Source organism: Equus asinus, chromosome 15 (genome assembly GCF_041296235.1).
Source record: "Equus asinus isolate D_3611 breed Donkey chromosome 15, EquAss-T2T_v2, whole genome shotgun sequence".
Lineage (NCBI taxonomy): Eukaryota > Metazoa > Chordata > Mammalia > Perissodactyla > Equidae > Equus > Equus asinus.
The window spans coordinates 39,841,698-39,860,741 of NC_091804.1; the positions used below are offsets into that span (position 1 = coordinate 39,841,698).

At 52.8% G+C, this 19,044-nt stretch overlaps 1 protein-coding gene across 11 annotated transcripts in view; it reads right to left on the reverse strand.

Moving 5' to 3' along the window:
* Positions 1-19,044, reverse strand: part of RIPOR3 (RIPOR family member 3) — a 106,081-nt gene that overhangs the window by 67,655 nt on the left and 19,382 nt on the right. For 3 of the 11 annotated variants that reach the window (XM_044748519.2, XM_044748518.2, XM_070486125.1), the window contains exon 1: positions 8,814-9,543. The exons of 5 other annotated variants lie outside the window; for them this stretch is intronic. In XM_044748519.2, coding sequence (XP_044604454.1) covers positions 8,814-8,816 — 3 coding nt within the window. In that variant the 5' untranslated portion in view covers positions 8,817-9,543. Of the gene's footprint in view, positions 1-8,813; positions 9,544-9,801; positions 10,103-19,044 lie in introns of those variants that run through there. 3 more of the 11 variants (XM_014832575.3, XM_070486126.1, XM_070486122.1) reach the window with 2 other exon arrangements.

The following is a 19,044-nucleotide window of genomic DNA, read 5'->3' on the forward strand; positions in this document are numbered from 1 at the left end:
CACAACCACGTACGACTCAAGTGTCAGCAGAGGGGAGGGAGGCGCGTCAACACTGAAGGATGACGTTTGCACAGGACGTGACATGTGCTCAGGGCCTCTCCCAAGCACAGGGACTCCTTTGATCCTAACATCGCTGTCAAGAGGAGTGGCCACTACCATCACTGTAAAATAAGGAAACTGAGGCACCCGGAGGTCGAGTCCCGAGCTCAAAGCTCGCGGCCGTAAGCGGCAGAGCTGGGATTCCGCGCAGGCTGTGGGCGTCAGCGGACCGCTCGGATCCACGCTGTCGTCCGGCCACCCGGCTTCTCCGTCTTGTCCAGGGTCCCTCTGCCAGGACCCCCCTGGAACCCCAGAAAGAAGAGAAGCAGACAGACAACCCTCAGCGCTTCCTGCCCTGCGCCGGCCGGGGAGCAGGTGGAATTAGCAGAGAAGTGACGGAACCTCCGCCATCTGAGTCGGATCCTGGTCACCCAGACGCTGGGGTAGCCAGCTTCGCCCCACACTCAGTTACGGCCAGCGGGGCCCACTGATTATTTTCGTAGCCTTTCCTGGAGTCATGACGAGGAAAACTAAAGGATCCGCACGACCCCCTTCATCACGAACAGCCGGGTTTCACGTTTGGGGGTGGAGGAAGGAAAGAAAAGCCACTTTTTTCCCCACTTAGAGCTGATCAACAGAACGCAAGCCTGGGCAGCCAGCGTGTTGGTGTTGAGAAGAGCTGTTCTCAAGCAGAACTAATTGGCAACAGAAATGGAATTTTCCCCCCCAAAAAGTCCAAACATGCTCCATCCTTGGGAATTACCCTTCGGAATAGGTATTCCAGACACGCCGTGTGCACCGACGCTCGCACAGCCATTGGCCTCACACGGACAAGGCCAGAGGCAGCCTGTGCTGGTCGCCACCCAAGCCAGTCAGCCTGTTTCTCAGTCCTGTGGTCACAAAGGTCAATGGTCCAAGCCAGCCCAGCCTGGAGTGCACATGTGCCCGCCCGTTGCCCAGCAACACGTCTCCCTCCCAGGCACAGCAGTTGGCTTTGGGGCGGAATTGGTCCCCCTTCCGCTCCGGGGATGGGCCCTGGCAGGCTCAAGCCAACGAGCATATTCCAGGGATGTTTCAGGAACGGGCATCCAGCTCGACAAGAAACAATAAGACACAAGAAAAAAACACTTAATGAGGCTGCTGGAAAAGAGAGCTCTTGCCATTTTAGAGGTACAGAGAAGTGAAGTAACCTGCCCGAAGTCACACAGCACGGTAGTAAGAGATCCAGGATTTGAATCCAAGTCCGTAGGACTGAGGAGCTTGCGACACTTCATGGCTTGGCTCTATCCGGAGGTGACATAAACTCCAGAGGAAGCCAGACGAGCTGGAGTCAAACCCAGCTCTGCCATTTACTATCTGCGTGATTTTGGGCAAGTCACCTAACCTCTCTGTTCCTTAGTTTCCACATCCATGAAGTGGGTCTAGTAAGAGGACTTCCGTTTGTGGGGTCTGAGGATTGCATGAATTAGCAGCAATTGGTGGAAAGTGCACGGATCAGTGCCTGTGACAAGGTCAGGATCGGCCCTCCCACCACCACACGGCTCTGCCTCACGGTAAGAACCAGACTAAACCATGGCGGTCAGAGGGCAGGAAGGAGAGGTCGATGCTGTCAGGGCAAGGTCTTTCTTCCCCACTCTGTGTGTTCCTTCCTGTAGCACAGCTGCCAGGCTCCTTCGCTGCAGGAGCAGCCATACGACAAAGATGTGCGACAGCACGAACCCACGGCCTGTTCAAGGCTTTCAGATATCCTCAGACCTGGAGACACAGTTAATGGCAGCCAGGCCTGTCTGTGATGGTGGCAGGCGAGGTCCAGGGGAAATTCTACTCATTCAAGCGGCAAAAAGTGAGACATATGACGCTATGTGGTGGAAGGTTTTGTGAGAATTGGTACAGCCACATGGGAAAATAGTTCAGTATATTATTTCATATTCCCCACGACCCAGCAATTTCTACCCTGGCTGCACCTCTGACACACATGCCAGCATGTAGGTACTAGGACAGGTGCAAGAACACTCAAAGCTGTACCGTTTGTGAGAGCAAACAGACCAGTGGAAACAACCCAAATGCCCATAGACAGGGAAAATGAACTCTGGTACAGAGTGGAATAGTATGCAGCAGTGAAAATGAATGGTCAACAAGCTATACGCAACCACGTGGATGAATTTTAGAGATAAAAGGCTTTCTGAAAACACAAGTGCCACAAGAGAACATACAGTATTTGTAAAGTTCAAAAATAAGTAAAAGTAATAGCATATTATTTGGGCATATACATGTAAGCAATAAAACTATTTTTTTTAATCAATGGAAAGCAGGATGATGAAAAAGTTCTGGAGACGGATGATGGTGATGGTTGCACGACATTATAAAGGTACTTAATACCACTGAACGGTATACTTGAAAATGGTTAAAATGGTAAATTTTACATTATGTATATTGACCACAGTTTTTGGAAAAGCAAGAGAAAGATGGCAGCATCCACCGCACATAAGGAGCACAGAGGTGGATAAGATGATGGTCAAAGCTGTCGTGCTCAGACTAGGGGGGTGGGTCCAGGTGTCTTTTATTGCATAAATACAGGCATACTTTAGAAATAGTGCAGATTCGGTTCCAAACCACTGCCATAAAGTGAGTCACGACACGTCCTGCTTTCCCGTGCAGACAAAACTTATGTTGACACTATCCTGCAGTCTTCTAGGTGAGCAAGAGCATTATGTCTAAAACAACAATGTGCATACGTTAATTTAAAAATACGTTATTGCTAAAAAAGTGCTAACCACCCCCTGAGCCCTCAGTGCTGACAGACCGGCTGGACACGGCCTGGCCACAAACCCTCGGTTTGTAAAAAACACAATATCCGCGAAGCGCAATAAAGCAAGGTCCTCCCGAGACACAGTGCGAGGGTCGGGTGGAGGGGCGAGGGGCCGCTCAGGCGCCCCTTTCACTGTCCCGACGAGACCATGACTCATCCATCCACCTGGGGCCACGTCCTAAGGTCTGAGGAGACCTCGGGATTTGGGACCAGGACCCTAAGGAGGGGCTCAGCTGTCCCCTCTGCTGTTGGCAGGGCACGAGCCTATTTGGTCCCTGGTGGGTGGGGTGTCGGATGTGGCCTTTGGAGGAAGCACACAGCCACCCACGCGTCCACCCGCGGGGTCCCCCCCGCCCCTTCTACCTGCGGAGAGGGTCTGGCTGGCGGAGCTGGGCACGCTCTTCCGTGGAGGTTTCCGTTCACGGGATGACACGGCAACACGTCAGAATCCACGTCCCATAATCTGCCTGACCCCTGAGCCCACCCGACACAGACGAGAGGGGTGAGCACCGGGCCAACGAAGGGCCGAAACTGGGCCTGGGCTGGGCAGGGGAGCCCCTCCCGTGGTCCACCAGCCACATTGGTGACGCACAGCCCCACAGACTCTCGTCGTTACACGAGCAGCCGGGCACGTCTCGAGTTTGCACGGCCTAGTGAACGTGGTGTTTATCAGTGAGAGGCGGTGTGGGGCTGGCAGCCCCCGGCTACCCTAATGCAGGGCTCTCCCAAACAGTCCGGCTGCCTCGTCACCCTTGGCAACACAGCAAAGCAAATATTTCCACAAGTAGTGAGTGCCTACTCTGTGCCAACCAGCATTTATTGAGTGCCTACTATGGGATGCAGCACTGAATGACAGGCAACAAAAAAATCACTGCCCTCAGGAAACTCACATTCTAGTAGAGGACATCAAGGAGAGAAAAATATATAGTATGTTGGATGATGACAAGTGGTCAGGAGAGAGCCATGTGGAGATCTGAAGAGTGAGTGTCCCAGGTAGGGGGAGATCAAGTGCAAAGGCCCTGAGGCAGGACTGTGCCTGGCACAACTAAGAACAAGTGTGGCAAGGGGCGGAGCAGGGGAGATGAGGTCTGGATGCCACAGGGCCTTGTGGGCGTGGCGACAACTTTGCTTTTTACTCTGGGTGAGGTGGGAGCCGGGGCTCGGGGGAAGAGGGTGTCCTGAGCAGAGGAGAGACAGGACCCCACTGGCTGCAGGTGGAGAACAGACCGGCAGAGAGGCAAGAGGAGAAGCAGAGACACCAGCGATGAGGCAGCTACAACAGTCCAGAGATGGAGGCCATGCGGACCAGGGTGGGGCAGAGGAGGTGATGGGAAGCCGTCAGCTTCCAGATACAGGTTGAGGGGAGAGGCCACAGAATTTCTTTTTTACTGAAAAGTGGAAGCAGCTGGGCTCTCCTTGTGTGTTTTGGAGTCAAGAAAGTTGGAGACCTGCTTAGAAAGCAGAGATGTGGTTATCAAAACAGATCCTGTCTTACAAACTGCTGGGACTTCCGTTACACAGCCTCGGAAAGGAATGGTTTCGCTCCACGCGCAAGAGGGCAAACGCCCAGGACACATTGCCAGGGGAATAAAGGACGATGCAGAATCGAAGGAAAGAATGATCTTTTTTTTTTTTTTGAGGAAGATTAGCCCTGAGCTAACACCTGCTGCCAATCTTCCTCTTTTTGCTGAGGAAGACTGGCCCTGAGCTAACATCCATGCCCATCCTCCTCCACTTTATATGTGGGATGCCTGCCACAGCATGGCTTGACAAGTAGTGTCATGTCTGCACCTGGGATCTGAACCAGTGAACCCCCGGCCGCCGAAGCAGAACGTGCGCACTTAACCGCTGCGCCACGGGGCCGGCCCCAAGAATGATCTCATTTTTGAAAGTTAAAATTACAAAAAAAGAAAAATATGAAAATGAGTGATGGATGCTCTGGAGGAAGAGCCGCCTGCCTCCTCACAGGGGTTCCCGGGGTTGGGAAGCCCTGAGATGTAAACTCAGGATTGCCCTTCCTACCGTGTAAAATAAAATAATAATAAAACCCATTTTTAGTTCTTTCTAAAATTCGCTGTGGGCATGGCTCCCTCCTGGCCGTCACAGATGCACTTCCCTTAGCCAATGTCCCCACCTGGGCCTCCTCCTCGGCCTCGACTGGAGGAGAGGCAGAACTTGGGAATGAGAAATATTTTCCTCTCGTGCTTGCTGGCTTGCGAGAACTGGAAAGGGCCCACCTGGCTCCCAGGGTTTCTAAAAATAGAAAGTTGTCTTAACTTTCCTATAAGTTTGGCTCAGCTGTTCCTTCTACTCGTTCCAAGACGCCGTTTCCATTAGAGAATCGCGTGCCGCACGTGAGAATAAAGGATGACAGGAGTGAGACCTGACATGAAATGAAATCAACAGGGAGCTGCCACTGCGACGAGCGTGTGGAGACGGAGAATGCGACGAAGAGCGAGGCCCAGGGCCCTGGTCGCTGCCGGAGGTGGCGCCCGGATGCTGCCGGCGCAGGCAACATCTTCCATCCCCGACCCGACCTCTGCATCCTTCCAACGCCCAGAGCGGGAGGGGGGATGGACTGCAGGTTTGTTCAGTTGAGAGGAGGAAGTCTGGGGCTTTGTGACCAAGGCCCCAACGCCCAGAGTTTGACTCCCTTTGGGTGATGGCTGGGGAGGGTCCATAATAGCATTTCCGAGACCCTGGGCACAAGGGTCCTATATGCTGTGGGGCCAGTGCTGCGCTGGTAAAGGCTTAGTAACCAGCTGTCCAGGGACAAGCGCGTGTGTGTGCACACAAATATATGCACATACCACGCACACGCATGCACACATGTATACTCAGGTTTGCTATGGACTGCATTGACGTAACGTGTAGCACACAACTTACAAACAAAAATAAAAGTTACAATACCCCGTTTGTAGATTTAATGCGATCAACTGATTCGCGCAGAACGATATTGTTGACCTCTGCCCCCAACTCTTGTATCTGCTGTCACCCCATGGTTGTAACTGGCGAGCGAGGGTGGCTCTTCAGGGACGCCGGTTGACATTTTCCTCCACTCTGAGGAGTAAGACGAAAGCGACGCCACAGAGAGTGACGTCGGAGCTTGACTCGTGTGCCACTGACATGAGCAGCTGCCTGGACTTTTGGTGCTGTTCACAATGGAAAGCTACAGAGGCGACACGCTTCTATGTTTAATCTGCGTCATTAACTTTTTCTGCCTCACTTTCCCAGCTAGACAGTCAACAAAACAATAAATCGAGCCCTGAGCGGTCTGTTTGCCAAATCCCACCTATAAATACTTCCACCGCGGCTGACCGCAGGCTACCAGCTTGAAGTTGCTAAAAAAGGAATTGGGAAGAGATGCGCGACAGCAACCGCTATAGAGCATTTCCACCGGACAGTTACAACAGGTGCAAATAACCTCAGGAGCACAGGTAATAGCAAAATGTAGTTTAAAAAACGGACAGTGCTAGGGGCCGGCCCCCTGGCCTGGTGGTTGAGTTCAGTGCGCTCCACTTCAGCAGCCTGGGTTCGGTTCCCAGGCATGGACCTACACCCCTCGTCAGTGGCCATGCGGAGGCAGCATCCCACATACAACACAGAGGAAGACGGGCACAGATGTTAGCTCAGGGTGAATCTTCCTCAGCAAAAAAAAAAAGAAAAGTAAAGAAAGTGATGAGTTTTGAGTTTTGAGTACTTATTCCCTTTGTTTTTAATGTAATTTAATTATAAGTTTATGAAGTTTAATTTTTAACAACGGCTCTGTTTGACAACCAGTTCACCGAATTCCTGCAAATTTGACAATGGGCTTTCGTGTGACAGTACATGCGGGCTGCTGCATACCACAGCGTAGGGACCACCGGCAAAGCATGCCCTGACTTGGGGAGGACGGGTGCCCTCCCCCTCTGCCCGGGACCCAGAGCAGCTGGCACTGTAAAGGGGGAGCTTCGGGAGAGCTCAGGCCGGGCAGATTCTCCAAGTGGCCTTGGGGACAGAGGCAAGAGGAAGCAGGAGAGGACGAGCAGGACGAGAGAGCAGTGTGTGAGCACAGGTGAGACCCCCGTGGGAGCCCCCCACAAAGAACTGGGACGCTGGCGGGTGCTGAGCATCCACGGACCAGAAGGTGAGGGCTCTGTATCCAGCGGACATCTGGGTTAGGTCACTCCACACAGAACCTAATGCGAGCCCAGCCGCGCTCTCAGCGATTCCTTAGGCCTTTCAGAAGCTCTCGGGGCCCGGACCGCTACCTCGGAGGTCAGCGACGTGGCTCTGCAGGCCATCGGTCACTTCCTCAAGCCCACCTTGATTCCAGCCTCCTCTGGCATCTCCCTGACGCGCTGGGGGGCTCAGGGGGTGTCCTCTCTCAGACACCCTCCCCCCCCCAGAGCCTTAAGTGCTCTCCCACTGGTCACAGAAAGTTAGAGCTGCAGAGACTTTCGAGATTTCCTGAAATAATCCCTTTGATTTACTGATGAGGAAACAGAGCCCAAGCAGAGGGAAGTGACTTGCTCAAGGCGACAAAGAGAAAAAAAAAAAATCAAGGGCAGAACCACGCAGGGTGACCAACCGTCCCAGTTTTCCCAGGACTACAGGGGTTTCTGGGACAAGCTGACCGCCTTAGAGCTGGGACCACCGCTCAGGCCTCCACTCGAGCCCAAGGCAGAGAGCCTAAGCCAGTCCCCGAAAGGGAAGGAGGCCTGAGGAGCACAGAGCTGCTGCAGGATGGAATTTTCCAAGGGAGAGAAACAAGGCCACATCTGGGCACCGGGACCTCCGTCTCTGTGCAGAGGCCTGGCGCCAAGGGACTCCCCACCTGCCGCGGCCGCTGTGCCCTTCCCGGTCCTGGGATGCCACCCGCACCCTCCTCCTCAGTGCCAGGAAGACGACCGCTGAGCCTATCACATCTTATCTCTTGGCTGCTGCCACCGCAGCTGCGGGGACATCTATGCAAATAGCCTCTGAGAATTCCAATATGTGACTCCCCCAGGGAGGCGTGTGCAAAGCTCTCCGTGAGTTTCACAATTCTGTCTCATCCAGACGAGCAGTGGGGGCCCAGCATGATTTGAAACACATTTTTGAAAAGGCAAAATAAAATTGGAACGAAACCCAGCAGAGGCGTGTGCCACTCTCCCCACCCCCAGCTCTCTCCACCCCTGCCTCGCGTTAGCCCTCTGCTCTCACGCCCCAGGAGCCCCCACACAGGGCAGCGAAGATGGTAAACGGCCTTGGACACTTCATTGAAGCCAGGAGCCCCTGCCCGCCCGGACGGTGTGCCCCCACCCTGAGATGACACGCAGTCCAATAGCTGAAGGCTGCTCGGCCTGTTGCTTCCTCCGTCCAACCTCTCTGCCTCCCTCCTACAGGCAATGCTCCCTCGACACCCACTCCTCCTTCACCCCTGCTTCCTGGGGTGCTCACAGAACACAGAATCCAGACTGCTGGAGGTGGAGAGGTTAGCAAAGGTAAAGTCGGAAGGACGGAGATCTGATTCTCATCTCTGCCACGGACCAGCTGTGTGACCTTGGGCAAGTCACTTCACTTCTCTGTGCCTCCATTTGCTCAGTGTACAATAGGGATAATAATAATAACACCTACCCCACTGGGGGCTTGCAGGGGTTCCCTGAGCCAAAGCTTCATCAATACCTAGCACGGCGCCTGGCACACAGCCGACACACCAGAAATAGCAGTCACAGTAAAAGCCCCTTAAAGATCGCCTTGTTCAACCGCTCCATTCTAGAGATGGACAAATGGAGGCCCAGAGAGGGCAAAGAACTTGCCCAAGGCCACACAGCCAGTGACTGGGATCTCATCTCAGCCTCAGGGCAGGCCACCTCCTGCTGCGGGAGCCCCAGGGTGGAATGAGAGGAAGCACTGCCCTCCTCACGCCTGGCCTCCCTCTGGAGCCTGGTCCGCACGCACGCCGGCCCGCCAGCCGCATGCAGAACAGCTGTTTCGCACTCACCATCAAGCAGCGCTGGACGTTCAGGACCGAGTCATGCCTCCTCCTTCTTGGAGCAGCCCAGCTTCCTCAATCACCAAAGCCGGCGCGGCTCCCACCCGCCGGGGGCTCGAGGAGATGAGCTGGGACCCGGGAAACCGCCCCGCTGGCCCTGGGGAAGATCGCCCACCTCCGGAGCCGGCTGTCCCCCGTCCTCCTTGCGCAGCTGCGGGACGGCGCTCTGCCGGGCTCTGATACCACAGCCCAGCTCTTATCTGGCGGGTGTCAGGGTGCAGGCGGCCGTGGAGTCGGGGTTCCAGGAAGCCCGCCCGGGGCCCCGTTCGTCCCGGATGCTGCCTGCAGCTCTGGACGCAGCCGATTGCCTGTCAGTGTCACTCTGAGCTCCGCCAGGGAGAAGTCCATGCTGGCCCCCAGCAGGCGGGGGCCCCACCCCTGCACGTCCCACCCCCCACTCCCATCTTGGCAAGGGGACTGGGAAAAGGCAGCTAATTTCAAGTCCGCACAGCGTTTGTGGTTGTGTCCTGAACTCTCCACGGTTAATCACGGAGCATCTGATTTCTGCGTTGCCTCAGAGGGGGTGTGGGGATGCCTGGAAGTTTCTGTTTACTCCATTCTGCACGGGGCTGTGTGCTAATCACAAACAGACAGGGACGCAGCCCGTCCCTCCCTCCCAGGCCTCCGCTTCTTCTTACCTTGCCACTTTCGCGTCCCCCTCCCCTCACTGTCTCCCTTCCCTCCTTTCTTCCCTCTTTCCCATCTGTTCTCCCTCCGCAATCCCTTCCTCTGGCCCTGGATCCCCCAGCCCCCTCGTCCCCTCTGCGCCTCCCACTTCTAGGATGCAAATTGGCTTGGCCTTTCTCCTTCACATCTTTATGTTAGTGGTCAGCCTCTTTTACTGCCTTTTTTTCCTTTGTTATGACCTAATTATCTCAGGGCTTGCTCACCCCCACCCTGCCTCTGTTACATTTGTGTGTGTACGACTCCTACAAACCTGACGGTGCCTCTGAGTCAAGGGGTGTGGTCCAGTCACAATGCACGGCTCCTCCTGTCACCTCGGCACATCTCGGCTTAGGATTCTGCTCAGGGATGGACGCAGGAACAAAGCCCCCATTGACCGCCGCCTTGGAGAGGCGGACCGTGCGGTGCCAGCCGGCCTGTTACACCTAGAGACGAATGTCCCTCTGTCCCCCTTGGCTCCCTTCCAGCCTGCGGCCGCTGCAGACAAGAAACCAGGAATAAACAGCCCCAAAGAACAGAAACCGACAACTCTCCCCACAGACACACACACACACACAGACACATACTCTGAATGGTAATTTGGCAAGACCTTTGAAAACCGGAAATGAGCACAGGCGGCCACCCAGAACATCACTTATGCACATGCATAGGGAGTCATGCAGCCAGAAGTTTGCTTAAAAAAAAAAAAAAAAAGGTTTATCATAGGAAGCAATTGGAAATAGTTTAAATATCCATCAAATAATGACTAGTTGACTAGAGTGCAGAAGCGTCGTACTAATGTTTACCAGGCAGCAGTTTAAAAAGAGTGAGCTGCGTCTGTAACAACAGAGATGGGTCTCCAAGAACCCATGCTGCTGAGTAGAAAATGGTTAGAATGATCCATTCCGTATAACCCTGGCTGTGTACCTTTCCCCTCAACACACACGCACAATGAAACACTATGGAAACACATTTAAAGCCAGGAAAATCGTCCTAAAGGGTTTAAACCAAACTGAGTCGTTACCTCTGGGAAAGGGGGAGGCGCAAAGGTTTAAGGGCGAGCTCTCAACCTATAACCGTTTCATTTCGAAAAATGGAAATGGATTCGTCTATACCGTGTCCCAACCAGCTTCCTTCTCTAGGGACACCGCACCCCGCACGCAGAGAGAATGTCATCCACCCGCTTGCCTCCTTGGACTAACACAGAGGATTCTGTAATACGTCAGTGGAGAAAGACACGGCAGTCCCGAGGAGCAAAACCAGGAGCTCTGCACACGCTCCAGCTTGATCCCCTCCGGTTAGCTGTCAGGACCCCTGAGTGAACAGCGAGTTATTGGAGTGAGATTCCTCAGAGCAGGGGAGCCGTCCGAGTTACTCTCTGGTGGGCTCAGCTCTCCTGGAAATGAGGACAGCAGGTCTATACTTGAAGAGAAAGTTCTGGAAAGTGATGACTTGGTTTCAGGAAACAATGTCACCTACTCTAACTTATAAAACATGGAAACCCTTTTAAAGGAATGAGTGTGGACAACTTCAGACATGATGCCAAGGCCGCTGAAAAAGCACGGTTTCGGTCAGGCCATTTTCCTCCCGCTCACTGGCTACACGCATGACCACAGCTCCCGGACACGGCAGGAAGGCCGACCTGTGTTCCACGCAAGGTGCTTTCCCGCGTGCTGTGCGTGGAATTCTCCAGCACACTCTCTTCTGTTCTTCACTTGTCAAATGCCCCCCAGCTTTGGGGATTCAGCAGGGCATGACTGTAGAGAAAACAAATGACATTCTCACAGCCCTGAGCCAGTGGGGCCCCTGGCCCCTCAGCCCCCATCCTCTAGGGCAGAAGGAACCTCCAGGTGTGGATTCCCGACACCTCAGACTTGGGGTCTCCAGCCGCCTGAGGGTGTGGCGTACCCAGACCATGCGGTTCCCCAAAGTGGGGCCCACCCAGGGGTGGTGCCCAGGACCACTGTAGTGCCACACGGACTGGGCATTACATAGCACTGGGTCTCACAGTGGGAAAGTCCGTTCATCCTGTGGCGATTCTTGTCCGATCCCATGTGCCCTGGGAGCAAGTCTCGGCTGAGGCTAACCTCTCTTTAACACATCTCTAACATTCCCTAGTTTCCCCTTTTAAGAAAGAGAAAGCCATTCAGCAGCCAAAAGCATCTAGCTAGAACTGTGCTTGGCAAGTGATCGTGGTTTTCCATTTCCATTTTTTATTTTTTAAAGCTTAAAAATGACTCCACCAGATAAAGGGAAAACTAACAAAACCCTACTAAAACACGAGGAAAGTTAATAATGACGTATCGATATTGGTTTACTAGTTGCAACAAACGTACCATAGCAATGTGAGAAGTTAACAAGGGAAGCAAACCTTTACTGTAAATCGGAAACTACTCTAAAATTGAAAGTTTATTTAAATATCTTTAACGCACTCACAAAATACAATAAGTCCATGCTGTTTTATGGAGAGAAAGAGAGAAAGCAACTGCGTGCGGCAAAATGTGAAACTGGAGAATCCAGGTGAGGGGTATATGGGTGTTGTTGGCACTATTCTCTCAACTTTCCTGCAGGTTTGAAATTTGTCGAAACAAAAATTAGGGGAGAAAGTAAATCAACTTAAAGAAAAATACTAAGTATATAAGAGCCAGGTGGCAAATGAAGACGGATGGAGGTGTCCGGGTGGTGCCTGAGCTGCTGGCATGTGGGGACCCTGGGCTAAGAAGTGGCCTGGCAAGGAGATCTGTGACAACCCCAAATGAACTCTCAAGTCCCTGAGCGGCCACCTCCCTCCCCATTGCCCCAGAATCTTCTCTACAGCCCCCACCGGCACACCCCTCCCAAATGGTACAGCATTTCCAACACTTTCAAACTGTGTCCCCATCTCCACCCGTGTTCCCCTCACAGCATCCTCACGAGGTAAGTAAGGCAGGTGTCATCCCCCCACATGTCAGGCTGAGTCTTTCAGGGACAGAGAGGAATAAGGAGGAGAGTTCTAGTGGGGGGCAGACAGGTAGAGAGCCACAAGGCCAAGTGCTCATTTCAGCCCGGAGAGAAAGTGCTGGGCAGAGTGGACAGGGGCGGGGGGAGTGGGGTGGTGCGCTGGCTTTGATAACGAAGGGGATGCCCCAGGGAAGCGTGTCACCAGGGAAGGATGAGTACACAGAAAGGTATGTGATCTTTCTAGAGGACTCTGTCCTCCAGCCCTCAGGGTAAGGCCAAACGGCCACATTCGCAGGCCTGCAGAGCCTGGGTCCACCCGCCTCCCCCTCTGCCCCCTCGCCTGAATGAGCACCCTTAGTCCCCTAATGTGCCAGGCTCTCTCCTGTGATGCCCCAGCCCAGAACCCCCACCGCCCGCCTCCCTGGCTTTCACCTGGTTAATATCTTAACCCTTAACCTGCTGGAACCCAGCTCAGGAGCCGCATTCTCCCAAAGCCATCCCGGAGCCCCCTCTGGGTGTGGGGCCCCTCTCCCAGGCACCCTTGCTGCCTCCTCACGGCAGAACTGTGTAAGAACGGGCCCCAGGGTCCAATCCTGGTTCCTCCATTTCCCAGCTCTATGACCTTGGGCAAAGGCACCTGACCTCTCCAGGCCTCCGTCTCCTCATCTGTGAAATGGGGATAACATTAGTGTCCTGTTGGGTTGTTGTGATGATGAGATGAAATAACACCTTGCTACTCAGCGTGCAGTCCGTGGACCAGCAGGCTGGGCATCCTGGGAGCTTGTTAGCACAGAGGCCCAGGCCTCGCTCCAGACTTCCTGAACTGGACTACATTTTAACAACAGGATCCCAAAGTGATCAGCACGCACATTAAGCTTGGGAAGCATTGAGACATTATACATAAAGCGTGTAGATGCTCCCTTAGCACGTAGCCGGCTCCTACTAAATAAACCTGATTGTCGTCATCATCATCGTCATCGTCATCTTCATCCCAAAAGATTGCCTGTTTTCTAACCCTTCTCCTCCCCGTGAGGAGAAAGACCACCACCGCCGTGCGCACCATTGCGTACTTACTGCCCAGAGAGAGTGGGTGCTTGATACATGACATCTGAATCAAGCCATTTGTCTAATTCTCATGGAAAAGCCCGGATGGAACCCAGGTGGCCTCACTCCCGGCTGGGTTCTTTAGGACTCATCACTTTTCCAGTGCCCCAGCATCCTGCAGAAAGCTGGGACAGCGTCTGGGAGGCGAAGGGGTCTCCCACTCCGGAAGCGGGAGAGTGAGCTTCACAGGAGGGACACCCTCCCGGGCTCACCCACTCGGTAAATGCATCATCTCCCTGCTGATAGTGGCGTCAGAATTTTCCTCCTTTATCAATCTGATCGACCTTCAGCGCTGAGGAGAACATCCAATTGCTGGATTCTTCCTGAGGATAAATATCCCGATCCCTCATTCCGGGGCTTCTCCTCCAGCTCATCCTGACCCCAAGCCTCATTCCTGGCACCTCCGCCCCACTGTGACCAAGCACAGATTCATCCGAGAGAAGCCGGCTCTGTCGAGCTGGGGAAGCTTCTGGAATGGCCTCAGCCGGCGCTGTAAACCTTGGTTCAGCAGAGGAATGAATCTGCCCTGAAATCTGGGAGCCTTATCAGCTGGGGGGATTAGCAAAGGCTGCGGCTTGACCTGAAAGAAAATCCCAGACACCCTCCACACTCCCTCAGGGACCCTCCAGAGTCAAATATTTTCAGAACCAAGTCCAGTTAAGTAAATAGTTTTCTGCACGTGAGTGCCCACAGGGTTTCTCGGAGGACCTGACATTCTCCACTCGGTGACTGTCATTTCCTTACAAACACAACATTGAAAGCGATCTTTGCATTCCCAGAATGACTTCCCCAGCTGCGGAATTCTGCAACTCTCCTTGAGTTCAGGCTGTTGCTTTATTTTGTGCTTTCATGACAACACCCTCCACATGCATCCTGTATAACTTGATAAGAGCCCTTTGCTTCCCCCCATGCATGGCCATCTTGCTACAAATTTCTAGTAAAGTCTTCAGAAATGCACGGCCTAAATTGAACCCTGATGCTAAGAGAACTAATGGGGTGCCCTCTTCAAAGCAATTCTCTGCAACCCGACAGTTTACATGTCGCTGGAAACAATGGACTCAAGTGCACAATTTATTTAGTTTGGCTGGTTTCATGATGGTTGGAATCTGCTTTGGGGGGAAAACAAACCCCGCATATGTTTAGATTTATAATTTATACCGAAAGCACACAAACCTAGTAAGAGGGCTAGAAAGACACGCAGTTACGAGCAGGAGGCACAGCACATGTTGGCTTTACTGCTTCATGGATATACCAAGAGAGATTGCAAACTGCTTCTCTCCCCTCCGCCCAGAGAAAGGTCTGCGGCGGAAGCTGCAGGCGGTCTGCCTGACCTGCACCGGTGCCCTGAACGGGCCCTTTCCCGGCTGTCTGGGGGTGGTGACAGTTCACCACTCTAAGTGGTTTGCAGTCACTACCTCACTTCATCATCACCACAACCATCCTAGGCATCATGGTCCCCATGTTAGAGAGGAGGAAACCGAGGCACAGGAAAGTGAAGTCACTTTCCCAAGGTCCCACAGCAAGTAATTGACGGAGTCAGGATTCTAACTCAAGAAGTCTTGCTCTGGAATCAACACTCTCAACCCTTAGGTGCTTTGGCAGTAAAATCTACAGAACAACCAGCTGGAAGGCTCCATTAACTCGCCGTTTTATTGCAGTTGAGTTGGAAGAGAAGCAAAGCAAATGGCGAGAAAATAAAATGGAATCGTGACTTCACCAAAGCAAAAGTGAGATCCCACCCCCAAATCAAACCGAACAAAATCTGGAAAAGAACATATTCAACCTGATCTCCTCCACTGGCTCCACCTCCATCTTCAGGCACAGGCAAGGAGAAGCCAAGGCCGGAGGGGAGACTCAGGGACCCAGAGGACTGTCCATCAATAAGAAAGACCCAGCACTCCCGCTGGATTCCAGAACAAGGAACCCGAGAGAACACTCGAGGGAGATTGCTGGGGAGCGTGACTATAATGAGGAATTATTATTATAATTCCATCACTGGAATGTGCATGTGTCCGTGGATGTGCCTCCTGGCCCCACTGTCCTGTGCAGTGTCCCGATCCTGCTCCTCCCACCAGAGGTGGAGATGCGGTCCCCCGCCGGAGCCCGGCACTTGCTTTCGCCAACAGAACGAGGCAGAAGCGATGGTCCGTCAGCTCTTGAACCAGGCCTTCACCTGGCACTTTCTGTCTTGGCTTTCACTTTCTTGGAACCTCAAGACCACAAATGGTGCAGAGGCCTGGGCTGGCCTCCTGGAAGACGGAAGTCCATGTGGAAGGGAACCACGGTACTCAGCTGACAGCCAGACCACTGCCGGGCCTGTGACTGCGGCCACCAGGACCCTCCAGCCTGGTCGAGTCATCGGATGACCGTAGAAGTGAGCCCGAGAAGGCCAGCAGCACAACCACCCAGACGGCCAACCTGGAATCTCGAGAAACAACCATCTCGTTGTCGTCTAAGCCATGAAGTTGTGGGGAGGTTTGCTACACAGCAGCTAGAGCTGAAATAATTGTTAACACAGTTAAGATGACGGTTTTCTACTGAACCCACCGCCGTAAGGAGAACCCCAGTGTGACCCGTCCCTCTGGCAGAGCAGTTTCTGGAGGGTTTACTGACACTTGGCTCTCACTGTGTCCTTAGCTCATTGATCAGGACACTAGGAGCCCAATAGTGATTTTGCTTCTATTCTCTCATTAAATATTTGACCACTGTTTTTCACATAAAAGGAAGAACTATCTTTTGCACTGGAGATGCAGATAAATTTGGCAGAACCCTGTCCTCTGAGAACTCCCAGGACAACAGGGGGGCGGACAAAAACGCTATTATACAATTCACTCAGCGAAGATCTGAGCACCAGGCTCTAGGTTAAGGGCGGGGACTATGATGACAGGAAAGTCACAAATCCAGATCTCACGAGGTCTGTGTCCAGTGGGGACGAGGGCATGAATAAAAAGAAACCACGAAACACAGGATTGTGATTGGTATTAAATGCCGTGACGCGGCACATGGGTGGTCTCAAAGAGCATTTTCTGTGCAAGAAGCCAGGAAGGCCTCCTGGAGGAAGTGCCTTCAAGTTGCGAACAGAAAGGCCAGGTGAAGGGCCTGGTGCATGGGGAGCTGAAGAATGTTCCAGGCCGAGGGGAGAGCATGTGGCAGTGGTCCTCCCCAGGAGAAGTCTGGTTAATCCAGAACCCAACTCCATTTTACACATAAACACAGAGCGTTTGCATGGTTTTAATACAAACTGAATTTTCCCAGAATGCCATGACCATGTCAGTCGAGAGAAAACTGATCTTACTCTGCTCGGGAATTTACACCGGTCAACATTCTGGACCGACAGCCCTGGCAGCAGTTCCGCTCAACATGCTTGTGGCGCCTGAGCGGCCGACGCCCCACACCTGGATCTGCCTGCCTTTGCAGCTGTCACCTTCCCAGGGCTTCCACCTGTTTTATTCAACACCTGGCTACTTCATTAGGATTTCCAGCGACATAATACATACGATTTTATTATAAATTACTTTCCACTTATCCTCCTTTATTTTATGGCTTGAGAATTACATACACGTGTTTTCACTATATGAGTAGGTGGGTTATCTTATTTATGAATTTCACTTCAGGGTAGACACAGAGGCACTGGGTCTAACAGGGTTAGAATCACAGGCATCTTCAAGACCGTCCTTTTGCTGTGGGACCAGGGAATCGGGCTGCTGTCAGGACGAACAGGAGGTGGGGTCAGAGCCGGGAAGCTGGGGCAGTGAGGTCCGAGATGAGGCCAGAGGAGGACGTGGGGAAACGAGACACTCCTGTCCCACTGGAGGGCGTGGGACCCGGGACAGTGGCTGCAGAAAACAGTCTGGCAGCTCCTCAAAGGCCACACCTGGAGCATCCCTGAACCAGCACTTCTCCTCCCAGGCATTTACCCAAGAGAGATGAAAACCCGAGTTCACACAAAAACTTGAATGCAAATGTTCACAGCAACATGGTCCATGAAAGCCCAAAAGGAGAACCAACCAAGATGCCCGTCATGTGCTGAGTGCGTGAACAAACGTGGTCTATCCATACAGAGAATATTATTCAGCCACAAAAAGGAACGAAATATGGATGCACAGTACAACATGGATGAACCTTGAAAACGTTACGCTAAGTGAAAGAAGCCAGCCACAAAAGGCCACATATTGCACGATTCCACTTATGTGAAATGTCCAAAATAGGCAAATCCATAGAACCAGAAAGTAATTTGCGGTCGCCTGGGGCCGTGGAGGGGGTGGGGTGGGGCCGTGGAGAGTGACTGCCGAGGGGTATGGGGACTCTTTGCGGGTGATGAAAATACTCCGGAATGAAATAGTGGTGATAGTCGTACAATTCTGTTCATATATTAAAAACCCACTGAATGGTACACTTTAAAAGGGTGAATTTTATGGTATTGGAATTATATCTCAAACAAAACAAAAAGATGAAGCTGCAGAGACAGACGCGGCCACATCATTCAAGGTGTTGTGACTGAGAAGTTTTCATCTTCAACCTCAAGGGCTCCCTAAGGGGAGCCACCAAAGGCTTCTGGCATCACAGTGGCAATGCAGGTTTGCATCTGAGAAAGATCTCTTGAAGAGCGGACTGGAGACGGGCAAACATGGACGACTTGGGAGGGTGACAAAGAGCGAGGCCTCTGGAGCAACACTTGGCTTCAGGCTTGAGCAAGCTGACGGAGGCGGTGCCGCCCGCAGGAGGGCTGGGAGGCAGCAACACTGAGGGGCCTTGTGAGAAGTGCTGTCGCACAGTACGAGCACGCTGGATGAGACGAGCCTGGAGAAGTTACTTCTGACTGGTGGCATCTGGGAAGGCGTTTTGGGAGAGCCAGCGTTGGAGCAGAATTTGCCAGGTTGGTTTAGGGCGCAGAAGGATTCAAGGGGCACTCCGGGAAGAAGGAATCCCACCAGCAAAGGCAAGGAGGCCGGGAGTGCCCAGGTTTCACGGGGTCCCGTTTAGCAAGAACAGGAGGGAAAATAAATTATGTAATGCTTTAGTCAGAGTTCTCCAGAGAAACAGAAGCAATAAGACATATGGATATTTATATAAGAGGAGATTTATTATAGAATTGACTCACGCAATAACGGAGACTGAGAAGCCCCGCGATCTGCCCTCTGTAAACTGGACGAACCACGAAAGCCGATGGTATAAATCCTAATCTGAGTCCGAAGGCCTGAGAACCAGGAGCACCGCCGTCCGAGGACAGGAGAAGATGGACGTCCCGGCTCAAGCAGAGGGCAAATTTGACCTTCTTCCGCCTTACTGTTCCTTCTGGGCCCTCAACAGATTGGGCGATGCCCACTTGCGTTGGGGAGGGCCATCTCCTTTACTCAGTCTACCGACTCAAATGCTAATCTCTTCCAGAAACAGCCTCACAGACACTCCCAGGAATCACGTTTTACCAGCTCTCTGGGCATCTCTTAGTCCATCAAACTGATACGTAAAATTA